The sequence below is a fragment of the Sphaeramia orbicularis genome, chromosome 22 (genome assembly GCF_902148855.1).
Source record: "Sphaeramia orbicularis chromosome 22, fSphaOr1.1, whole genome shotgun sequence".
Lineage (NCBI taxonomy): Eukaryota > Metazoa > Chordata > Actinopteri > Kurtiformes > Apogonidae > Sphaeramia > Sphaeramia orbicularis.
In genome coordinates this window covers 12,822,651-12,843,373 of record NC_043978.1, presented here as the reverse complement: position 1 = coordinate 12,843,373, position 20,723 = coordinate 12,822,651, and the positions used below count along the sequence as shown (strand labels likewise).

The 20,723-nt window shown below is 35.2% G+C and overlaps 2 protein-coding genes across 2 annotated transcripts in view; both read left to right on the top strand.

Annotated features, from left to right (window-relative positions):
* The window catches only part of kcnh5b (potassium voltage-gated channel, subfamily H (eag-related), member 5b), a 492,331-nt gene that overhangs the window by 227,675 nt on the left and 243,933 nt on the right, over positions 1-20,723 (top strand). The gene's annotated exons all lie outside the window — the stretch shown is intronic.
* LOC115414219 (uncharacterized) lies at positions 11,015-13,213 on the top strand. Its single transcript, XM_030127457.1, has 2 exons — positions 11,015-12,311; positions 12,537-13,213. The coding sequence occupies exons 1-2, from the start codon at positions 11,574-11,576 to the stop codon at positions 13,077-13,079; spliced, it is 1,281 nt and encodes a 426-aa protein (XP_029983317.1). The 5' UTR covers positions 11,015-11,573; the 3' UTR covers positions 13,080-13,213.

Genomic DNA, 20,723 nt, shown 5'->3' with positions numbered 1-20,723 from the left:
TACTTAAACTGTGTTGATGAATCCTGTAGGAAAACATTTTTAAATGGGGGAAAAAAAAAAAAAGCTGAAATGTTGCTAAGGAATGAAGTGCTTGACCACCGCAGCTGTATTCTGCAAGCATAGAGCAAGAATCGTTAAATAAAGAACTAAAATCTAAGGATTCGATTGGATTGGTATTTCAGGGCTGAACCATGATTCCACTGAGGAATCGAAAGTCCGTGGGTTTGGAGAATCTGTTGCAGTATTTGGCTTCTTGAGAAAACTGTTAAAGAGTAATGAAACAGGAAGGAACAGTGTAATTAATTCTCCTTATTTTGGCTTTTCGTGGATGTCTTTGCTGGTTTAAGTCGGCAGAATGGTGACGTTTCTCAGATGATCTTGTGTTTGGTCCAGGTTCAGCTGTGGATGTTCATGGTCTCCAGACGATGATTCATAATGGATCTGGTGACTTTGTGACCTGTCATTTGGTGCTGTTTACCAACCCTTATAGAGACTAATATTTGGGATTTACCAAGTCATTTACTGGGAATATTTAATGCCCTCAGATGAAGGTTTTTGTGCAAAGTATGAACTTAGTCAGTTTAAGTATAAGCTTAGGACATATCTGATTCAACAAATTTAAATATTCCTCATACACACACTCTCCCGCACTTACACATACTCTTTTTCTTTTATTCTTTGTTTATATTTTTGTTCTATTTTGTATATTATTGTTTTATTCCTATTGAACACCGCAGTAACAGTAAATCACAAAAAACACAATTAATTTCGGTTAATGGATTGCCACGTCAGAAATCTTTATAATTTATACATTGAGTAGTTATTGTCGCTTTGCCCTGGCTTAAACTGCGTGTTCTTGCGAAATACATGACCCGGTGTTTCTCCACCTTACTCCAATACACCGTAAAATGGAGTCTGGCTCAAATCCGGACTGCCCCAGAGGGGGATCGCTTTATTTTGATTATTAACTCACCAGTTATGTTTTGGATGGAAGGACCAACCCAGGAGAAATGAAGAATTCACCAAAAAGAAGGGCTGAGGTTTAAAAAGTTAAAATAAAGCTTGATTTATTGCTTCAAGCAAAAATAGAAAAAGTTACAAAAAAGAAGTAAGTCAGTTATCAGCTGGTCTCGCATCAAACACACTATTTGTCTCTTCAACATGAAAATCTTCTTCATTACATTTCATAGTCTTCAGTCACTCTTTGAAGACTTCCATATTTGGTACATAATCTCAATGATTGGTCGACAGTTGTTGCTGGGTTAAACACGTCACAGACAGAAAAACCACATTTGGAAGTTCACCTGAGTTTAACAAGCGCCTTGGACGCCTGTCAATCAAACCTTGGTTTGACATTTGCTCCAGTAATTCAGCTTACACTGCATAGCTTAACCACAAAGAGTTTCAGTAAGTACGCTCTTGTGCAATTAGGCTAGTATTTCTTGACCACAGAAAGTCCCTTTTAAGTTCATAACCTAGATTAACTCAGTTCACCCTAACCACAATATTGCCAAATCTGCAAAACAGACACTTTCACGTAGAATCTGACCTTTTCTCCTAGTTCAGCACACACAGGTGTTAGTTTCAACACAACACACGAACCTGACCTTTCACTGTTCAGTACACAAAATAAAAATACAAAATACAGATACAAAATATAAATCAGAATATAACAACTTAGGCTTCCAAAACAACTTATAATATTTCATTTCTTCTTTTCCATTTTGGTTCATGATGTATGATGTGTGGTGGTCATCTGACATTTTAGAGCAAGATTCAAAGTCACACATTCATCTTCCATTTAATATGATCCGTATCACATTCCTATTGTCTTTCTTTAAGATAATGCTGTAATGAGGTGAGATTAATTTTATAAGCCCCACTGGGTTTTCTGATCTCACCTGCACAATTTCTTTGTCTTTCCTAATGTTTGATTTGTTGTCTTGCAAAATAAATAAGTAAATAAATGAATAAAATAGTTGAAAAAAAGTAGATTTTTTACCTTGACATGTTTCGGCTACAACCTCAGAAGAGTCACTTGATGTTCTTGTGATGTGTCATTGTCAGCTGCTTTATCCAGGTTCGCCAGACAACAGGGGACTATTATGCCCCCACAGAGAACCGCACCCATGGGTGGGATAAGGTGTAGGATCCTTCATCCCTGTTCGTGGTCCTCGGGACCCATTTTCTGATTTCTGTGGCCTCCCTAATCCAGCTGTAGTAGTTGTTGGTTTCTGACCCTTCTGAGGAAGACTACAGGTTGTAGCTGAAACATGTCAAGGTAGAAAATCTACTTTTTTCTATATAATAATAATAATAATAATAATAATAATAATAATAATAATAATAATAATAATAATAACTTTTATTTATAAGCGCCATTCAAGACACCCAAGGACACTGTACAACAAGATTACACAGACAATGCATAAAATAAAAAGAAATAAACAAATAGATAAGAGAATAATTACGGTATATATAGTAGAAATGAAGATGTAAAATGGAGAGTAAAACTTATGGTGGGTAGGGTATTCTGAAAAGGTGAGTTTTGAGTCTGGATTTGAATGTGGGGAGAAAGTCACAGTTATGGATGGACAGTGAGAAGGAGTTCCAGGGCTTTCTGACAAAAAAGAAAAATATATCTTTCTAAGTTCTAGTAGACAGTATGAACCTAATTGGACTATTAAACCTTGTGGATGTTACGGAAGATACAGCAAAGCAACAACGGTCTTCACATTTCACCCTCCAAATAAATATTTCCTTAAATGGTAGCAGTCATTTGGATCTAAATGCTTGTGTTTATTCTCTGTGATGTTGCTTGAAGATCATAACTTTGCCATAGAATAAGAATAAGAGAATTCTTTTTGTGTGACAGGAGATGTACCTTTAAGAAACATATTAATGCATGGTGGTGCAGTAGATACCACTGTCACCTCACAGCAAGAAGGTCCTGAGTTGGATTCCAACACCAGGAACCTTTCTGTGTGGAGTTTGCATGTTCTCCTTGTGTTTGCGTGGGTTTTCTCTCTGGGTACTCCACCTTCCTCCCACCATATAAAGACATGCACTAGTAGGTTAACTGGTTAATTTAAATTGCCCATAAGTGTGAGAGCGATTGGTTGTTCGTCTCTATATGTCCAGGTCATTATTGAAAATGAGAATCAGTTCTTATCTAACTTACCTGGTTAAATAGAAAAGCATTAATAATACAAATATCTTATTGCATTGATACTCATTGGTAAACCTTTAAAAGGATGACATTATCTGTCCAAACACGAGGTTTTCAAGGTATTTTTACTCGGCTAACCTTCACTGCTGACTTCCATACAGACTTTAACCCTATAACGCCAAATGTATCATATTTGGTAAATGAGTTTTGAAGCTACATATTCAGGGTGATATCCTTTTTCTTGAAAAACCTGATGTACACAATTAGATACATGCAATACATGTGTAATCCGCCAGGGGGGAGGGACTCATTCAGCAGAGGCCTTTCCAGTGACACTATAAGACTGTCATTAATGAGGAAGGAGGAAGAACTTTGACAATTTGAAAAAGGAATTACCAATTTGTTAGACATGTTCATGTTATATTATGTTTTTTTTGTTGTTGTTTAAAAATAATAATATTTGAGCATTGAGACCTGATGGATCAAATATGATACAAAATTGAAACTCATACGTGGAAATTGATATTTGAAAAAAAACAATAACATTTTTTTGGTTGTTCAGAAGGACCAATTAAGGCTCCAGTTTCAAAGAACTGGAATTTTCTATCAATGATTTTATGATTTGGGCTTTACAGGGTTCACAAATGCAGCTGATATCATTTACATTTCTTGGCAGTTTTCTAGTATTTAACCGTTTCATCACTGATCCCTCATGTTAAAGCGTCCCGGGGTAGATAATGTACAGCGATGGCTTTAGAATATGAATTAACTGGATCCTACAGCGTTCAGAGGCTGCTCAGTAGGAGATGCAGCAGAAAACTGAACAGAAAATTAGAAAGCAGCATGTGACACCCCCGATTAACACTGACTGGACTCCCCATGGTTCATCTGAGGAATCATCTGGAGAGACGGCAGATGATAAAACTACACGAATTAGAGTATTTATCTATCTGAATTATTATCAATATTATTCTGTATGCAGCTGGTGTCTTACAGACGTTATAAACATCTTGTTTCTTTGTTTCATCATTAGTTTCCTCTACTTTCTTTACAAATGATGGAAGTGTTAAACATCTGCTTCTACATATATGTTCTGACGGTCATGAAATAGTGCATTTTATGTTGGATTCCCTCCATTTTTGTTATGTCTGCAAATATCTGTTAACCCTTGTTGGTTCATCTGCTTAGTGCACATTTATTTGGGCTCATTTTGTTCATTTTTTCTCTGTTGTTTTGTCTGATGATAACACATACCACCTGTTTGTGTAAAGACTGTCTCATGAGGTCATGAAAACCATGTGAAATATTAAGGAGAGTCGTCAAGCATGAAAAATGGAACAAGACTAAACTGAATAAAATGATGTAACAAGAGGAAAACAACTCAGAATACACCAGGCGATTATGACAGAAGATAAAACTGTCAAAAATGATGTAACTAGAATAAAACAACCTAAAAGACACAACAAGCCAAAAACAACCGAAGAAGATGAACAAAATAAGGGAGAAGATAAGAAGATAATCAGATGAAAGAACAGAAAAGTCGAGGAATTGAACCAAAATGAGCAAAATAAACAACAATGAATAAGACTCAAATAAATGCACTAAACAAGCAAGAAAATATCCATGAAGATAAACAAAATAATGAAAAAAAGGACAGAATAGTCAAGAAAATGAACTGAAATATCTAAAACCAAAAAATTTATGGAAATCTGCAAAATAGTCATGAAAATAAAGTAACATGAATAAAATATTCCAAATGAAGAATAGAAATGACCAAAAGAATGTAAAAGATGAGCCAGATAAGCAAAAACATTAACAAAATAGCCAATAAATCATCATCATAAGGAATAAAAAACAAAAAAAGAGTAAAATTCCAGACAGTGAACAAAAATGATCAACATAATACACAAATTAGCCCAGTTTACATGTAAAAGTGCATTTTTATGATTGTTATGCTGGTTAATGATTTTGATGGTTTCAGTAAACACAGATATTATGGCAGTGCATTATGGATATTTGTCAATTTAAGCTGAAAAAGTCATTGTAACTTCACACTTTTTGCCCCTCCATACTTTCCCTGTTCTCTTGACATGTTTCTGAACATCACAGCTGTCCAGTGGTTGTCTCCGTGTCCTGATGTCCACCATCAGCGACATAATAACTGTTTTTTTTCCTGTTTTGTTTGTCTGCATTTAAAGCTACCTTCTACATATTGCTGTCATCTCTCCACCTGCCTGGTTAAACTGATTTTCCTGTGGTTCTTGGTGGGATTTTTGCTGCCTCTGACAGTCTGCGAAGAACTTGTGTAACAATGTCTATATCCTGGAGGAAAAGTTACTTTCAGGGCATCAATTATTAAAGTGTATGCACAGTCTGCAAAAACCAGAGTACAGCCTCGAACACTGAGTTTCTTTCTCCCTCCAACCAAATGGCCCTGGGGGGCTTCACGGCACCAATAACAAACACCACGAATGTACATCTGTTGGTTCTAATTGGATAAATGCAGCTGACATTGGCTTTTTGATGGAAACGTGGGTACTCAGGAGTCCAAACTGATATTGTTCCGGTATGTTTCTTCTATTTGTGAGCAGTGGTGTGCACAAGAAGGGGGCAGTGGGGGAAACCGCCCCCCCTCGTGGCCCAATTGTTGAAAAACGTGTGCTAAAGTGCCCTCTTGGGAGCCAAAATGTGTGCTAAAGTGCTCTGTTGGGAGTCAAAACGTGTGCTAAAGTGCCCTCTTGGGAGCCAAAACGTGCTAAAGTGTCCTTTTGAGTCAAAATGTGTGTTAAACTGCCTTTTTGGGAGACAAAATGCGTGCAAGTACCCTCTTGGGGTCAAAATGCATGCTAAACTGCCCTCTTGGGAGCCAAAACGTGTGCTAAAGTGCCCTCTTGGGAGTCAAAATGCATGATGAACTGCCCTCTTGGGAGCCAATATGTGTGCTAAAGTGCCCTTTTGGGAGTCAAAATGCATGCTAGCCTGCCCTCTTGGGAGTCAAAATGCGTGCTAAACTGCCCTCTTGGGAGTCAAAACACAGGCTAACATTCTTTCTTGGGAACCAAAACGTGTGCTAAAGTGCCCTTTTGGGAGCCAAAATGTGTGCTCTGTTTGGGAGTCAAAATGTGTGCAAAAGTGCCCTCTTGGGAGTCAAAACACGTGTTTATGTGCCCTTTTGGGAACCAAAACACAGGCTAACATTCCTTCTTGGGAACCACAGCATGTGCTAAAGTGCCCTCTTGGGAGCCAAAATGCGTGCTAAACTGCCCTCTTGGGAGTCAATATGCATGCTAAAGTGCTCTCTTGGGAGTCAAAATGTGTGTTAAAGTGCCTTTTTGGGAGACAAAACACATGCTAGTGCCCTCTTGAGAGCCAAAACCTGTGTTTAAGTGCCCTCTTGGGAGCCAAAACATACGCTAACATTCCCTCTTTGGAACCAAAACATGTGCTAAAGTGCCCTCTTTGGAGCCAAAATGTGCGCTGTGTTTGGGAGTCAAAATGTGTGCAAAAGTGCCCTCCTGGGAGTCAAAACACAGGCTAACATTCCTTTTTAGGAACCCAAATGTGTGCTAAAGTGCCCTGTTGGGAGTCAAAATGCGTGCTAAAGTGCCCTCTTTAGTGGCGAGAGCAAGCTGTATGTGCCCTTTTTTTTCTTTTCGCCCCTGCCCTTCAAAAAGTCTGTGCACGCCACTGTTTGTGAGTAAATCTGGAAGAGCTGGAATTTTCTGTCAGTGATTTAATGGTTCAGGCTTTACAGGGTTAAACATCGTAGATCAGCAGATTCTATTGGTCAGAGTTAACCATAGATAACTAACACCACTTTACATTATTTTTTGTCTCTTATCTCCAATCATTCCTTCTTTTATTGGTATTAACTTAAAATAACGACATAGAGGAAAATACTAGATACTGACTGGGACTCCGGTTCTGTGAGGACATGATTAATCCTATAATGAGCTTCTCCATCTGACAGATAAGATGCTAATGCTGTAATAGTCGGTGTCGGTGCATATCTACGCCCTGTGTGGCTGACACGCCGAGGATGAGATTAGAAGCAGGTGGAGGTTTTTACATGGAAACACTCACAACATGAGGTTTTTCCTTGAAGCCGTTTATGAGCAGCTCTACATTATTTATAACATTTTTTATGCTTGGACAGTCATGAGGAGCTCCGTTTTATCTGGTCTTGGTGATATGTCGTACATATGTAAATCTGCTGATACACACTCTGATAATGTGTCAGAAACAAAACCATCGACTGATCTGTGACACTGGAGGAATTGAAAACCGAGAAACGAGCAGAAGAATCATGAACTAACGAGAAGAAAACATTTTCTCCTGGAAATGGAATTCATATAAATATGTAAATAGTAACTCAAACAATATGGAATACATTACATTTGACTTCAACATTATACATAAAATACAGAGTAGGGCAAAATAATCAAGAGAAGGAACAAAAATTACCAAAAATATTCAAGAGAATCAATTAAAGTGAACAAAAATAATCAAGGAAATGAGTAAAATAGTAAAAAAACAAACAAACAAAAGAACAGAGATGAATAAAGTAAAGAAAGAAATGAACCAAAATGAATAAAATGGTTTAATTAATTAATTAATTAATTAATTAATTAATTAATTGAAATACAATTAAAAAAATAAAATAATAATAATAATAATAATAATAATAATAATAATAATAATAATAATAATGAATGAAATAATCAAGAGAATAAACAAAAATGAACATAAAAATGAACATAAAAATGAACACAAATATTCAAGAGAATAAATTAAACTGAACAAAAATAATCAAGAAAATTAGTAAAATAGTCAAGGAAATGGACCAAAATAATAAAATAAATGTAAAGAAATGACCAAAATAATCAACGAACTGATCAAAAATAATAAAATAATCAAGAAAGAGAACATAAATGAACAAAATAATCAAGAAACTTAATCAAATTACCAAAAAAAGAACAAAAATGAACCTTAACCATAACAAAATAATCAAGAAAATCATGCATTAAAAATAAATAAATAAATAAATAAATAAAATAAAATAATAAAATGATAGCAATGAACAATGTAAAACAAAAAAAAAATAATAAACTAGTCAAGATACTGGGAAAAAAGTAACAAAGTAGCTAAGACAATGAACAAAATAATCAATGAACTGATTAAATATTAAATTGTCAAGAAAAAGAACAGAAATAAACAAGTAAATGATCAAAATTAGTAAAATATCAAGAAAGTAATAAAAAAATTAACAAACTACACAAGAAAATAAACAAAATAGTCAAGAAAATTGCAAAAAAATAAAAAATAGAAATATTAATAATAAATAAAATATTCCAGAGAATGGCCAACATAGTAAAGAATGTAAAACAATAACGTCAACATGTCATCCCTGACCATGTTTCTAATCTGTTCATATTGTTTTCCATCCTTCACTCACAGTTTATTGAATATAATTAAAGCTCTGCTGTGTGTTTGTTGTTTCAGTTTATTTGACATAAATATCATTTCAGGGCGACAGTTTCCGCCTCCCTTCGACACCGTGGCTGATTCTGTGTACACTAAAGCAGCATTAGTAGTGGGTGGTTTGGAGAAATGAAATAAACACTCGCTCTTTAATATTAGACGATGTTCACAAATATCTCGTGCTACTGGAAACCCATCAAATGTTGCCAGTTTTCCTCCAGTAAGAAGAAGGAAAGGGGATAAAACAAACAGCGAGTGGGTCCAGAAACTGGAGGCACGCCGCCAGTCGCTATTTTTACTGAGTTTTCTTATCTTTCCTTAAAGTATTTGGCAGGATTCGGTCCCTTCCTTATGTCCTACAGAGCAGTTTGATCAGCGCCAAAGCTCCAGAGGACGTTGTCGTTCTGGACGCTGAAAATGAACAAAAATGAATAAAATAATCAAGATAATTAATAAAATAGTCAAGAAAATGAAAAAAAGGAATAAAACAATCAAGAAAATGAAAAAAACGAATAAAATAATCAAGAAAATGAAAAAAAGGAATAAAACAAGCAAGATAATGAACAAAATAGTCAATTAATAAAAATGTGTAAAACAATCAAGAAAATGAACAAAAATGAATAAAACAATCAAGCTAATGAACAAAATAGTCAAGAAAATGAAAAAAAAGGAATAAAACAATTAAGAAAATGAAAAAATGAATAAAATAATCAAGAAAATGAACAAAAAGGAATAAAAAAATCAAGATAATGAACAAAATAATCAAGAAAATTAATAAAAAATGTATAAAACAATCAAGAAAATGAACAAAAATGAATAAAAAGATCAAGACAATAAACAAAATAGTCAAGAAAATGAGGGAAAAAAAGGAATAAAACAATCAAGAAAATGAAACAAAGGAATAAAACAATCAAGAAAATGAACAAAAATGAACAAAACAATCAAGCTAATGAACAAAATAGTCAAGAAAATGAAAAAAGGAATGAAAAAATCAAGATTATGAAGAAAATGGTCAAGAAAATTAATAAAAATGTATAAAACAATCAAGAAAATGAAAAAAAGGAATAAAACAATCAAGATAATGAGCAAAATAGTCAAGAAAATTAATAAAAAAAATGTGTAAAACAATCAAGAAAATCAACAAAAATGAATAAAACAATCAAGATAATTAACAAAATAGTCAAGAAAATGAAAAAAGGAATAAAACAATCAAGAAAATGAACAAAAATGAATAAAACAATCAAGATAATAAACAAAATAGTCAAGAAAATGAAAAAAAAGGAATAAAGCAATCAAGAAAAGGAATAAAAGGAATAAAACAATCAGTAAAATGAAAAAAAAGGAATAAAACAATCAAGATAATTAAAAAAATAGTCAAGAAAATGAAACAAAGGAATAAAACAATCAAGAAAATGAATAAAAATGAATAAAACAATCAAGCTAATGAACAAAATAGTCAAGAAAATTAATAAAATGTATAAAACAATCAAGACAATGAACAAAAATCAACAAAGCAATCAAGATAATTAACAAAAGAGTCAAGAAAATGAAAAAAGGAATGAAACAATCAAGAAAATGAAAAAGAAGGAATAAAAAAATCAAGATTATGAAGAAAATGGTCAAGAAAATGTATAAAAATGTATAAAACAATCAAGATAATGAACAAAGTTGTAAAGAAAATAAAAATGTATAAAACAATCAAGAAAATGAAAAAAGGACTAAAACAATCAAGATAATGAGCAAAAGAGTCAAGAAAATTAATAAAAAATGTGTAAAACAATCAAGAAAATGAACAAAAATGAATAGAACAATCAAGATAATGAGCAAAATAGTCAAGAAAATGAAAAAAGGAATAAAACAATCAAGAAAATGAAACAAAGGAATAAAACAATCAAGATAATAAACAAAGTAGTCAAGAAAATGAAAAAAAAGGAATAAAGCAATCAAGAAAATGAATAAAAATGAATAAAACAATCAAGATAATGAACAAAGTAGTCATGAAAATTAACAAAAATGTATAAAACAATCAAGAAAATGAAAAAAGAGGAATAAAACAAGAAAATGAACAAAATGAACAAAAAACCTAAGGAAATCAACGAAAATGAATAAAATATTAACAATACAAATGAACAGCAATGATTAAAATAATCAAGAGAATAAACAAAATTTTACAAAATGATTAAGGAAATGTAAAACAAAAATTAGATAAAATATATAAAAAAAACAAATGAAGAAAATAGTTAAGAAAATGAAGAAAATTTAGGAAAACGTTCAAGAAAATTAAGAAAAACTTTACAAATAAAAAAGAAAATCCATAAGTCAAGAAAATGAACACAACAGTCAAGGAAACAGATAAAATTCAACAAAAATAATTAAGGAAATAAAGGAAATAATCCATAAACTGAAAACTGATGAACAACATAATCATGGAGGAGAACAAAAATGAACAAAATAGTGAAGAAAATGAGCAAAAACAAACAAAATAATTAAACATATGAACACAAATGAACAATGATAATAAAAAAAAAGCAAAAATGAACCATTACCATAATTTATAACATAATTAATAAAATGGACAAAATTGCATAAAATCATCAAGAGAATAAACACAGTCATCAGCAAAATGACAAAAATTATTAACAAAATGATTAAGAAATTAATTAGAAAGTGTTTAGTTTCAGTTGGTGAACCCGTTGAACCTGGAACACACTCGACTGCACATGAAAAGCATCATCAAACTTTAATCACCACCGTTATAGACTGATTATCATAATGACTCCATTCATTTACAGAGTTCATTATATAATCACAGGAACGCACCAGCAAACACTGCAAAATATTTATATGAGTGGAGATGTGAGGAACGTCTCCACCTTCAGGAGATGATACAAGACAGTCCCACCTTCATCTGAGGAGCAATTTAATGGAGAAGGTGGAGACGTTCAGTTTAATGGAGAAGGTGGAGAAGGTGGAGATGTTCAGTTTAATGGAGAAGGTGGAGACCTTCGGTTTAATGGAGAAGGTGGAGATGTTCATTTTAATGGAGAAGGTGGAGATGTTCAGTTTAATGGAGAAGGTGGAGACATTCGGTTTAATGGAGAAGGTGGAGATGTTCATTTTAATGGAGAAGGTGGAGACCTTCGGTTTAATGGAGAAGGTGGAGATGTTCATTTTAATGGAGAAGGTGGAGATGTTCAGTTTAATGGAGAAGGTGGAGACGTTCGGTTTAATGGAGAAGGTGGAGATGTTCAGTTTAATAGAGAAAGTGGAGAAGGTGGTGATGTTCAGTTTAATGGAGAAGATGGAGATGTTCATTTTAATGGAGAAGGTGGAGATGTTCAGTTTAATGGAGAAGGTGGAGACATTCAGTTTAATGGAGAAGATGGAGATGTTCAGTTTAATGGAGAAGGTGGAGACGTTCGGTTTAATGGAGAAGGTGGAGATGTTCATTTTAATGGAGAAGGTGGAGATGTTCAGTTTAATGGAGAAGGTGGAGACGTTCGGTTTAATGGAGAAGGTGGAGATGTTCAGTTTAATGGAGAAGGTGGAGACGTTCGGTTTAATGGAGAAGGTGGAGATGTTCAGTTTAATTGAGAAGGTGGAGACGTTCAGTTTAATGGAGAAGGTGGAGAAGGTGGAGATGTTCAGTTTAATGGAGAAGGTGGAGACGTTCGGTTTAATGGAGAAGGTGGAGAAGGTGGAGATGTTCAGTTTAATAGAGAAGGTGGAGACATTCGGTTTAATGGAGAAGGTGGAGAAGGTGGAGATGTTCAGTTTAATGGAGAAGGTGGAGACGTTCATTTTAATGGAGAAGGTGGAGATGTTCAGTTTAATAGAGAAAGTGGAGAAGGTGGTGATGTTCACTTTAATGGAGAAGGTGGAGAAGGTGGAGATGTTCAGTTTAATGGAGAAGGTGGAGACGTTCGGTTTAATGGAGAAGGTGGAGATGTTCAGTTTAATGGGGAAGGTGGAGACATTCGGTTTAATGGAGAAGGTGGAGAAGGTGGAGATGTTCAGTTTAATGGAGAAGGTGGAGACGTTCATTTTAATGGAGAAGGTGGAGAAGGTGGAGATGTTCAGTTTAATAGAGAAGGTGGAGAAGGTGGAGATGTTCAGTTTAATGGAGAAGGTGGAGACATTGAGTTTAATGGAGAAGGTGGAGATGTTCAGTTTAATGGAGAAGGTGGAGACATTCAGTTTAATGGTGAAGGTGGAGATGTTCAGTTTAATGGAGAAGGTGGAAACATTCAGTTTAATGGAGAAGGTGAAGGTAGAGATGTTCAGTTTAATGGAGAAGGTGGAGACGTTCAGTTTAATGGAGACGGTGATGTTCAGTTTAATGGAGAAGGTGGAGAAGTTCAGTTTAATGGAAAAGGTGGAGAAGGGGGAGACATTCCGTTTAATGGAGAAGTGGAGATGTTCAGTTTAATGGAGAAGGTTGAGACGTACAGTTTAATGGAGAAGGTGGAGAAGGTGGAGATGTTCAGTTTAATGGAGAAGGTGGAGACATTCACTTTAATGGAGATATTGGAGACGTTCGGTTTAATGGAGAGGGTGGAGATGTTCAGTTTAATGGAGAAGGTGGAGACGGTGAGTTTAATGGAGAAGGTGGAGATGTTCAGTTTAATGGAGAAGGTGGAGATGTTCAGTTTAACGGAGAAGGTGGAGACGTTCAGTTTGATGGAGAAGGTGGAGATGTTTGGTTTAATGGAGAAGGTGGAGACATTCTTCAGTTTAATGGAGAAGGTGGAGACATTCTTTGGTTTAATGGAGAAGGTGGAGATGTTCAGTTTAATGGAGAAGGTGGAACCGTTCAGTTTAATGGAGAAGGTGGAGAATGTGGAGATGTTCAGCTTAATAGAGAAGGTGGAGAAGGTGGAGATGTTCAGTTTAATGGAGAAGGTGGAGAAGGTGGAGATGTTCAGTTTAATGGAGAAGGTGGAGACATTCACTTTAATGGAGATATTGGAGACGTTCGGTTTAATGGAGAGGGTGGAGATGTTCAGTTTAATGGAGAAGGTGGAGACGTTGAGTTTAATGGAGAAGGTGGAGATGTTCAGTTTAATGGAGAAGGTGGAGATGTTCAGTTTAACGGAGAAGGTGGAGACGTTGAGTTTGATGGAGAAGGTGGAGATGTTCGGTTTAATGGAGAAGGTGGAGACGTTCTTCAGTTTAATGGAGAAGGTGGAGATGTTCAGTTTAATGGAGAAGGTGGAGACGTTCAGTTTAATGGAGAAGGTGGAGACGTTCAAATTAATGGAGAAGGTGGAGACGTTCAGCTTAATGGAGGTGGTGGAGAAGGTGGAGACGGTTCTGCTCCTACCTCCAGAGGTGTTACAAAGCTGTGATAAAGGTGGACCCAACATGAGGCTGACTGCAGTGGCTCTACTTTAAAAAGCGGTTCAGACCATTTGACTGAAACCCAAACACAATCAAAGTCTGCAGAATTGGACTGAACGCAGACGATGATTTGACTCTGAAACGTGGAGGGAAAAGTGATGGAGGCGGTGGGAGAAAAATGAGGTTCATTTGAACGGCTCCGGCTCACGGGGAATAATGGGACTGTCAGCACAGTGTAGTCCTGACCTTTGGGCGGGGGATGATGGATCTGAAATGTATTCTGCAGGCGGGGTTTAACCTTAGAACCCACAGAGGTTCTGTTCCTGGGAAACACCAAATTACATCTGATCATAGGCGCAGAATCCTCCAGGGCAAATGTTAGATGTAGTTACATGGATGAAATGTCTGAAACCTGATTGAAATCCCACTCATTAGAGATGGAGAAAAGGAAACGATATTCAAAGTGGATTAGAAGAAACATGTCTTACAATATGTAGATTTTCTAAACTGTGGTAGGGGTTTATAATTTAACCCTGTAAAGTCTGAACCATTAAATCATTGACAGAAAATTCCAGTTCTTTGAAACTGGAGCCTTTATCGGTCCGTCTGAAAAGTCAAAAAAGTGTTTTTTCAAGTAACAATTTCCATGTATGAGTTTCAATTTTGTATCATATTTGATACATCAGGTCTCAATGCTCAAATATTATTTTTGAACAAACAAAACCATAATATAACATAAACATGCCTAACAAATTATTTCCTTTTCTAAATTGTCAAAGTTCTTCCTTCTTCCTCGTTAATGACAGTCTTATAGTGTCATTGGAAAGGCCTCTGGTGAACAAATTTCTCCCCCTGGTGGATTATCTGTGTATTGCATGTATCTAATTGTAAGCATCAGGTTTTTCAAGATTAATTTTAATGAGGACCAAACACTGTCTCCTGGAAATGGAATTCATATAAATATGTAAATAGTAACTCAAATACTATGGAATGCATTACATTTGACTTCAACATTATATGTAAAATACAGAATAGGGCAAAAAAATCAAGAGAAGAAAAAAAAAATGAACAAAAATATTCAAGAGAATCAAGTAAAGTGAACAAAAATAATCAAGGAAATGAGTAAAATAGTTAAGAAAATGAATAGAAATGAACAAAGTAAAGAAAGAAATTAACCAAAATGAATAAAATGGTAAAATAAATGAATAAATAAATAAATAAATAAATAAATAATGATGAATGAAATAATCAAGAGAATAAACAAAAATGAACAAAAATATTGAAGAGAATCAATTATACTGAGCAAAACTAATCAAGGAAATGAGTAAAACAGTCAAGAAAATGGACAAAATAATAAAATAAATGTAAAGAAATGAACAAAATAATCATTGAACTGATCAAAATAATAAAATAATCAAGAAAGAGTACATAAATGAACAAACTAATCAAGAAACTTCACAAAATTATCAAAAAAGGGAACAAAAATAACTTTTCAAGTAAATGCTGAAAATTTATAAATAATCAAGAAAGTAAAAAAACCAAACAAATTAAACAAGAAAATGAACAAATAGTCATGAAAACGAACAAAAATGAATACAATTATCAAGAAAAGGTAAAAATTTAACAAAAAAGAAAATGAACAAAACAGTCAAGAAAATCCCCCAATTTACAAAAAAATAAAATAATTGAAAAAAACAACAAAAAAACTAATGAACAACGTAAACAAGAGAATGAACAACATTTTAAACAATTATGAAGGAAATTAATAAATTAGTCAAGAAAATAAACAAAAAAAACATAATAAACAAGTCAAGAAAATGGATCCCCTGGTGGATTATCTGTGTATTGCATGTGTCTAATTATATACATCAGGTTTTTCAAGAAATAAAATATCCCACTGATCATGTAGAGCACTTCAAAACTCGTGTCAAATATGATACGTTTGGTGTTAAAGGGTTAATTTTAAACACTGTCCGACAGGTGACGAGAACGTGCAGGTGTGTTCACCAAACAGCCAAGTCCAACTGGAACAGTCTGACATCTTTCTTCAAGGGGTGGAACTGGATTTGGTCAAAGAGTTCAAGTACCTCAGGCTAACCTTGGATCCAACATCAACATTTAAATAACACATAAAGCGACTTAAGAAGACAATAAATTTTAATGTGCAAAATTTTAAACAAGTCAGACTGTTTTTGACCCTATATGCTGCTCAGATGTTTTTACACTCTATGATTTTCTCTGCCATTGAACACTGTAGAACTTCCTGGTCACGTGCTGCTGGTACAACACTCAAACCCATAGAATCACTTTTTAAAACAGCCATAAAAATATTTGACCAAAACCACTGCATTATTTTAGATAAATATAAATTACTTAATTTTAATAATTTTGTGAATTTTAAAAATGCGTGTCTGATATTTAAAGTCTTGCATGGACTTGCCCCTCCTCCTTTGACAGATTTTATTAAATCCCGCTCTGTCAGTGGGAGGGGCCACAGCTCCAGGAGACTGGGAGGTGCAATGGCGGCTCCTCATCTTTCAGAGAGGGGAAGCTCATTGTCGGCTTACATAAAAAAAAAAAAAAAAAAAAAAAAAAAAGTCAAGTTATTTAAACATAAATTCGGCCCTCCGTTCCTTTTTAAGAAAATGGTCGTATCATACCAATTAAACAAGAAAACATTGAAATTATGTTAAATTGAAACAAGGAAGTACAATGAGTGTGTTTTATTTACAGTGCAAGAAATGAACAAGTAATTTCATAGTGGTTTCTCTCTCGATTTCACAGCAGAATGCGCGATAGTATTAAACTGAACTGTGTCAGTGAAGGAGTAGATCTCAAAATAGCTGTCAATCAAACGGGATTCAGCCTTTCAACCAATCCTCCAATCAGCACGTGTAATCCTTGCGTCCAGCCCGGCCGAGGTCCACCCACAGCTCCATTCACCCCCAGAGATGCCGGGCGTCCGGGGGCGGGATAACATGGTGGTATTTATCCAATTACCGTCCAGTTTTGAGGCAGTGAAAAAAACTGTTCCATTCAGTCCCATAGAAGCCTATTGACGCCGGGCGTCTACGAGCAAATACACTGACTATAGATCGTATGAGAAAACAGCGCAACGGGAATGTATGAGAAGTGAACAACATCGAGTCCGCTGATTTGTAATAAAGCTGATTCTGAACGAACTCGTCTGTGAGATGAACGTGTTCTAACACATTTGTAGTTAATGAAATGTCAACACAACCGAACATATTTAACCATTTAATTTTCGTCATTTTAGGGGAAGCCGGGCTTCCCTTGCAGTCTGTGAGAAATCGCCTCTGATAAGCACCACCGATACTGAATAATAATTTGGACCGCCAGTGTGTTTGGATTATTCTGTTCATTTATTTCATGAAGACAATGCGCTCTTTTCTCTAACATGCTGTGCGTCTTTTCTACTGCCATCTTAACCTCTTCCCACTTTATGTTGTTCACTTAAATTTAAAAGAAAATTCAGGGTGTTAGCCTATGTTTTCTTTTGGTTAATGTCTGAGAAGGACTGTTGATGCTTGTGTCTTTCCAGTTTTTTATTCTGCTCTCTACTGTACATTGTTAATGCTCCCGTGAACGTTAGTACAAGTTGCTCATTGTTGAACAGCTGTGTGTCTGTGTCCTCCTGTCGATGTGATGACGTCGTCACACGACAAGTCGACTCGACTTTGACTTTATTGACAAACAAGCTGATCTGAAAAAATCTGGAGTCACTAATGCCCTAGTCTCCGTTAGTTTTACTCATAAATGAGTAAATCAGTTCAGTCTCGGTACACAGTCGGGCTCCAGCCTCTGCTTCTGAACCGTACCGTGAACCATGACTCAAGAACCACAATACATACAGAACCATGAATAACCTGTACCAAACCGAACCGTGGATAACCTGTACCGAACCAAACCGTGGATCCGAACTGTGGATAACCTGTACCGAACCGAACCGTGGATAACCTGTACCGAACCAAACTGTAGATAACCTGTACCGAACTGAACCAAACCGTGGATAACCTGTACCGAACCAAACCGTGGATCCGAACCGTGGATAACCTGTACCAAACCGAACTGTGGATAACCTGTACCAAACCGAACTGTGGATAACCTGTACCGTTGCATCCCTAACATCCACCCACTGACAGGTCCCACTGGAATTACAGAATCAACAGTAGAACTTTTGTCTGTCAGTGTTCCTAAAGTCCTACAGCTTCACATCCCATTTTCTCTTCATTCACAACATGGTTCCAGTCTAATCTTCAGCAGAACTTTCCTGGCTCTGTTGGTCTTTTCTACCACTTGTTAGAACAACTTGTTTGGATGAACATCGACTAAACCTGCTTAGTTGTTAATCTGTCGGCTTAATTGCAGTCATTGTAGTCACTACACAGACTAGTTCCAAAAGACACTTGAGTCCAGTTGAAGACCAAAATAAACAGTCCTCATGTCTTCATGGATGTAGAGATGAAGCCTGAGGAGTTTATTTGGGATCAGCAGGGATCAGATCCTCCTACAGGAGCTCAGCAGCAGGGTATTAAATGATCTGAGTCATAACCAGACAAGTCGAAAGCCAAGACTCAGCAAACTGATAAAACAATCAAACTTACAGCGTCTGGGGAGATAAGAAGACGCCAGTTTTCTGTTCAGCTACAGGAATAAAAAACTGTAAAAACTGTTCAAAATAAGACCCAAATCTATACATTTGTAGTAAAAAAAAAATCCTAAGAAGAGCAAAATAAAGTTATAAACTCTGAAAACCACAGATGTAACACTTCATGATATAAAATCCATTAAAATAAATTAAGTCTTTGTCGATAATATCAGAAGTGATGCTGGCCCTGACGGTCAAAATACACAAAAACATTTTACACATATTTGACAAAATACATGTAATAAAAAAAAAAAAAATTCTATAGCCTTTTAGTTTACTGGCTGAAAGGCTGTAAGCTATTGTCGTCATGCAGCATCCAGCGGCGGCGTCTGTCGTCGTCATCTGTCGTCCGTTGTCCATTACAAAAATTTCAATCATCTTCTTCTCCGAAACTACAATTCCGATTGACTTCAAACTTGGTATACAGCTTCTTTATGATGATGTCAACAAAAGTTAGTGAAATTATTTGGATCTGGATCTAATTCTGGATTTGGTGTGACTTTGAAAAATGTCCCCATTATAAGAGATAGGAAGTGGATCGATGCAATAACTCAGTAAATATAAATGATATCCAGTGTAAATTTCTACAGTCCAGCCCTGATGGGGAGATGACCAAAACATAATGTCCACATGCTGATCAGGATCTTCTTCTGGATCCGGGAACTTACGGAAAATTTAACATGGGCTCTTATGGGGAAAACATTTCAATCGTCTTTTCCTCCGAAACTCCAGTTCTGATTGACTTCAAACTTGGTATACAGCTTCTGTATGATGATGTCAACACAAGGTATTGAAATTGTTTTGATCCGGATCTGATTCTGGATTTTGTGCGACTTTGACAAATTTTCCCATTGTAAGAGACAGGAAGTGGATTGATCCAATAAATCAGTATCAATGATATCAAGTTGGAATTTGAATTTTTTACAGATCTGATTGGAATATGACCAAAACATGGGCAATTTCTGTAATATAATAAATACACAGAACTGGGTGATAATAAATGGCATCTGGATACATTTCCCAAAGTTTTTAATTTGGCCGGTAAGCTACAGGGCCATTGGTCCTATTTTTTGAGAAACATATTTTTATGAAACATGGTGTGAGATTATGTTCTATTTGCTGAAATATTCTTACCATACCATACCATACCGTACCATACCATACTATACCATACCATACCATACCATACCATACCATACCATACCATACCATACCATACCATACCATACCAACTTTATTTATAAAGCACTTGTGTTTTGAGTTTTGAGACCACCGTATTTAGCATAAAACTGAACAAATGAGGAGTTAAAACCTGTTCTTGAACACTGTAGTCAATGTTGTGACTAAAACAAAAACAAATTCCAACAAATTTGACCATTTTGACCAACAAAGCCAGACCTTTAGGCTTACTTACAAACTTTTTCTGTGGTTTTCAACCCAGCATGGTTTATCTGAGTGTCAAAATACATGAAAACAGCAGAAAATAACATTTTACTAAATATTTTTTAGAAAATATGAAGCCTCCCAAAAAATTAACATCTTTACAGAGGGTTTTTAGTTGTGTTTTGTCCCTTAGGGCCACTATATTTAACAACTAAACTAAATAAACAAAATAGTCCAGATTCATACATTTTACTGTAATTTTAGCAAATTAAGTCACAATGGAGAAGTTAGATTTGAGGGAATAAAAGCAGCATTTTAAAATAGTTGCTTTTCCATTGACCCTCAAATTACGCAAATATAACTTGCACATAAAAATTTACCAAATGGAAAAACAACACTTTTGCCACAACTTGCATGTTTAGATTAAAAGTTTTTGTGCTGGCAAAAGGTAGATTTTTGGGCATAGCACAAATAGTATATCATGCAAAACTGCAATGGAAAGACCTTTTTCTGCAGCTAGAGTCACATGAATAAAAAAAAAAAAAACCAACAACGAATGTTGACAGACGTTGCAACAAGCGAAGAAGAGTTTTAAAAGAAACATGGGACACACCAGAAAACTGAATCATTTTTTAAATTTAGTATGGGACAGAGGGGTAATATATAATAATAATAAATATT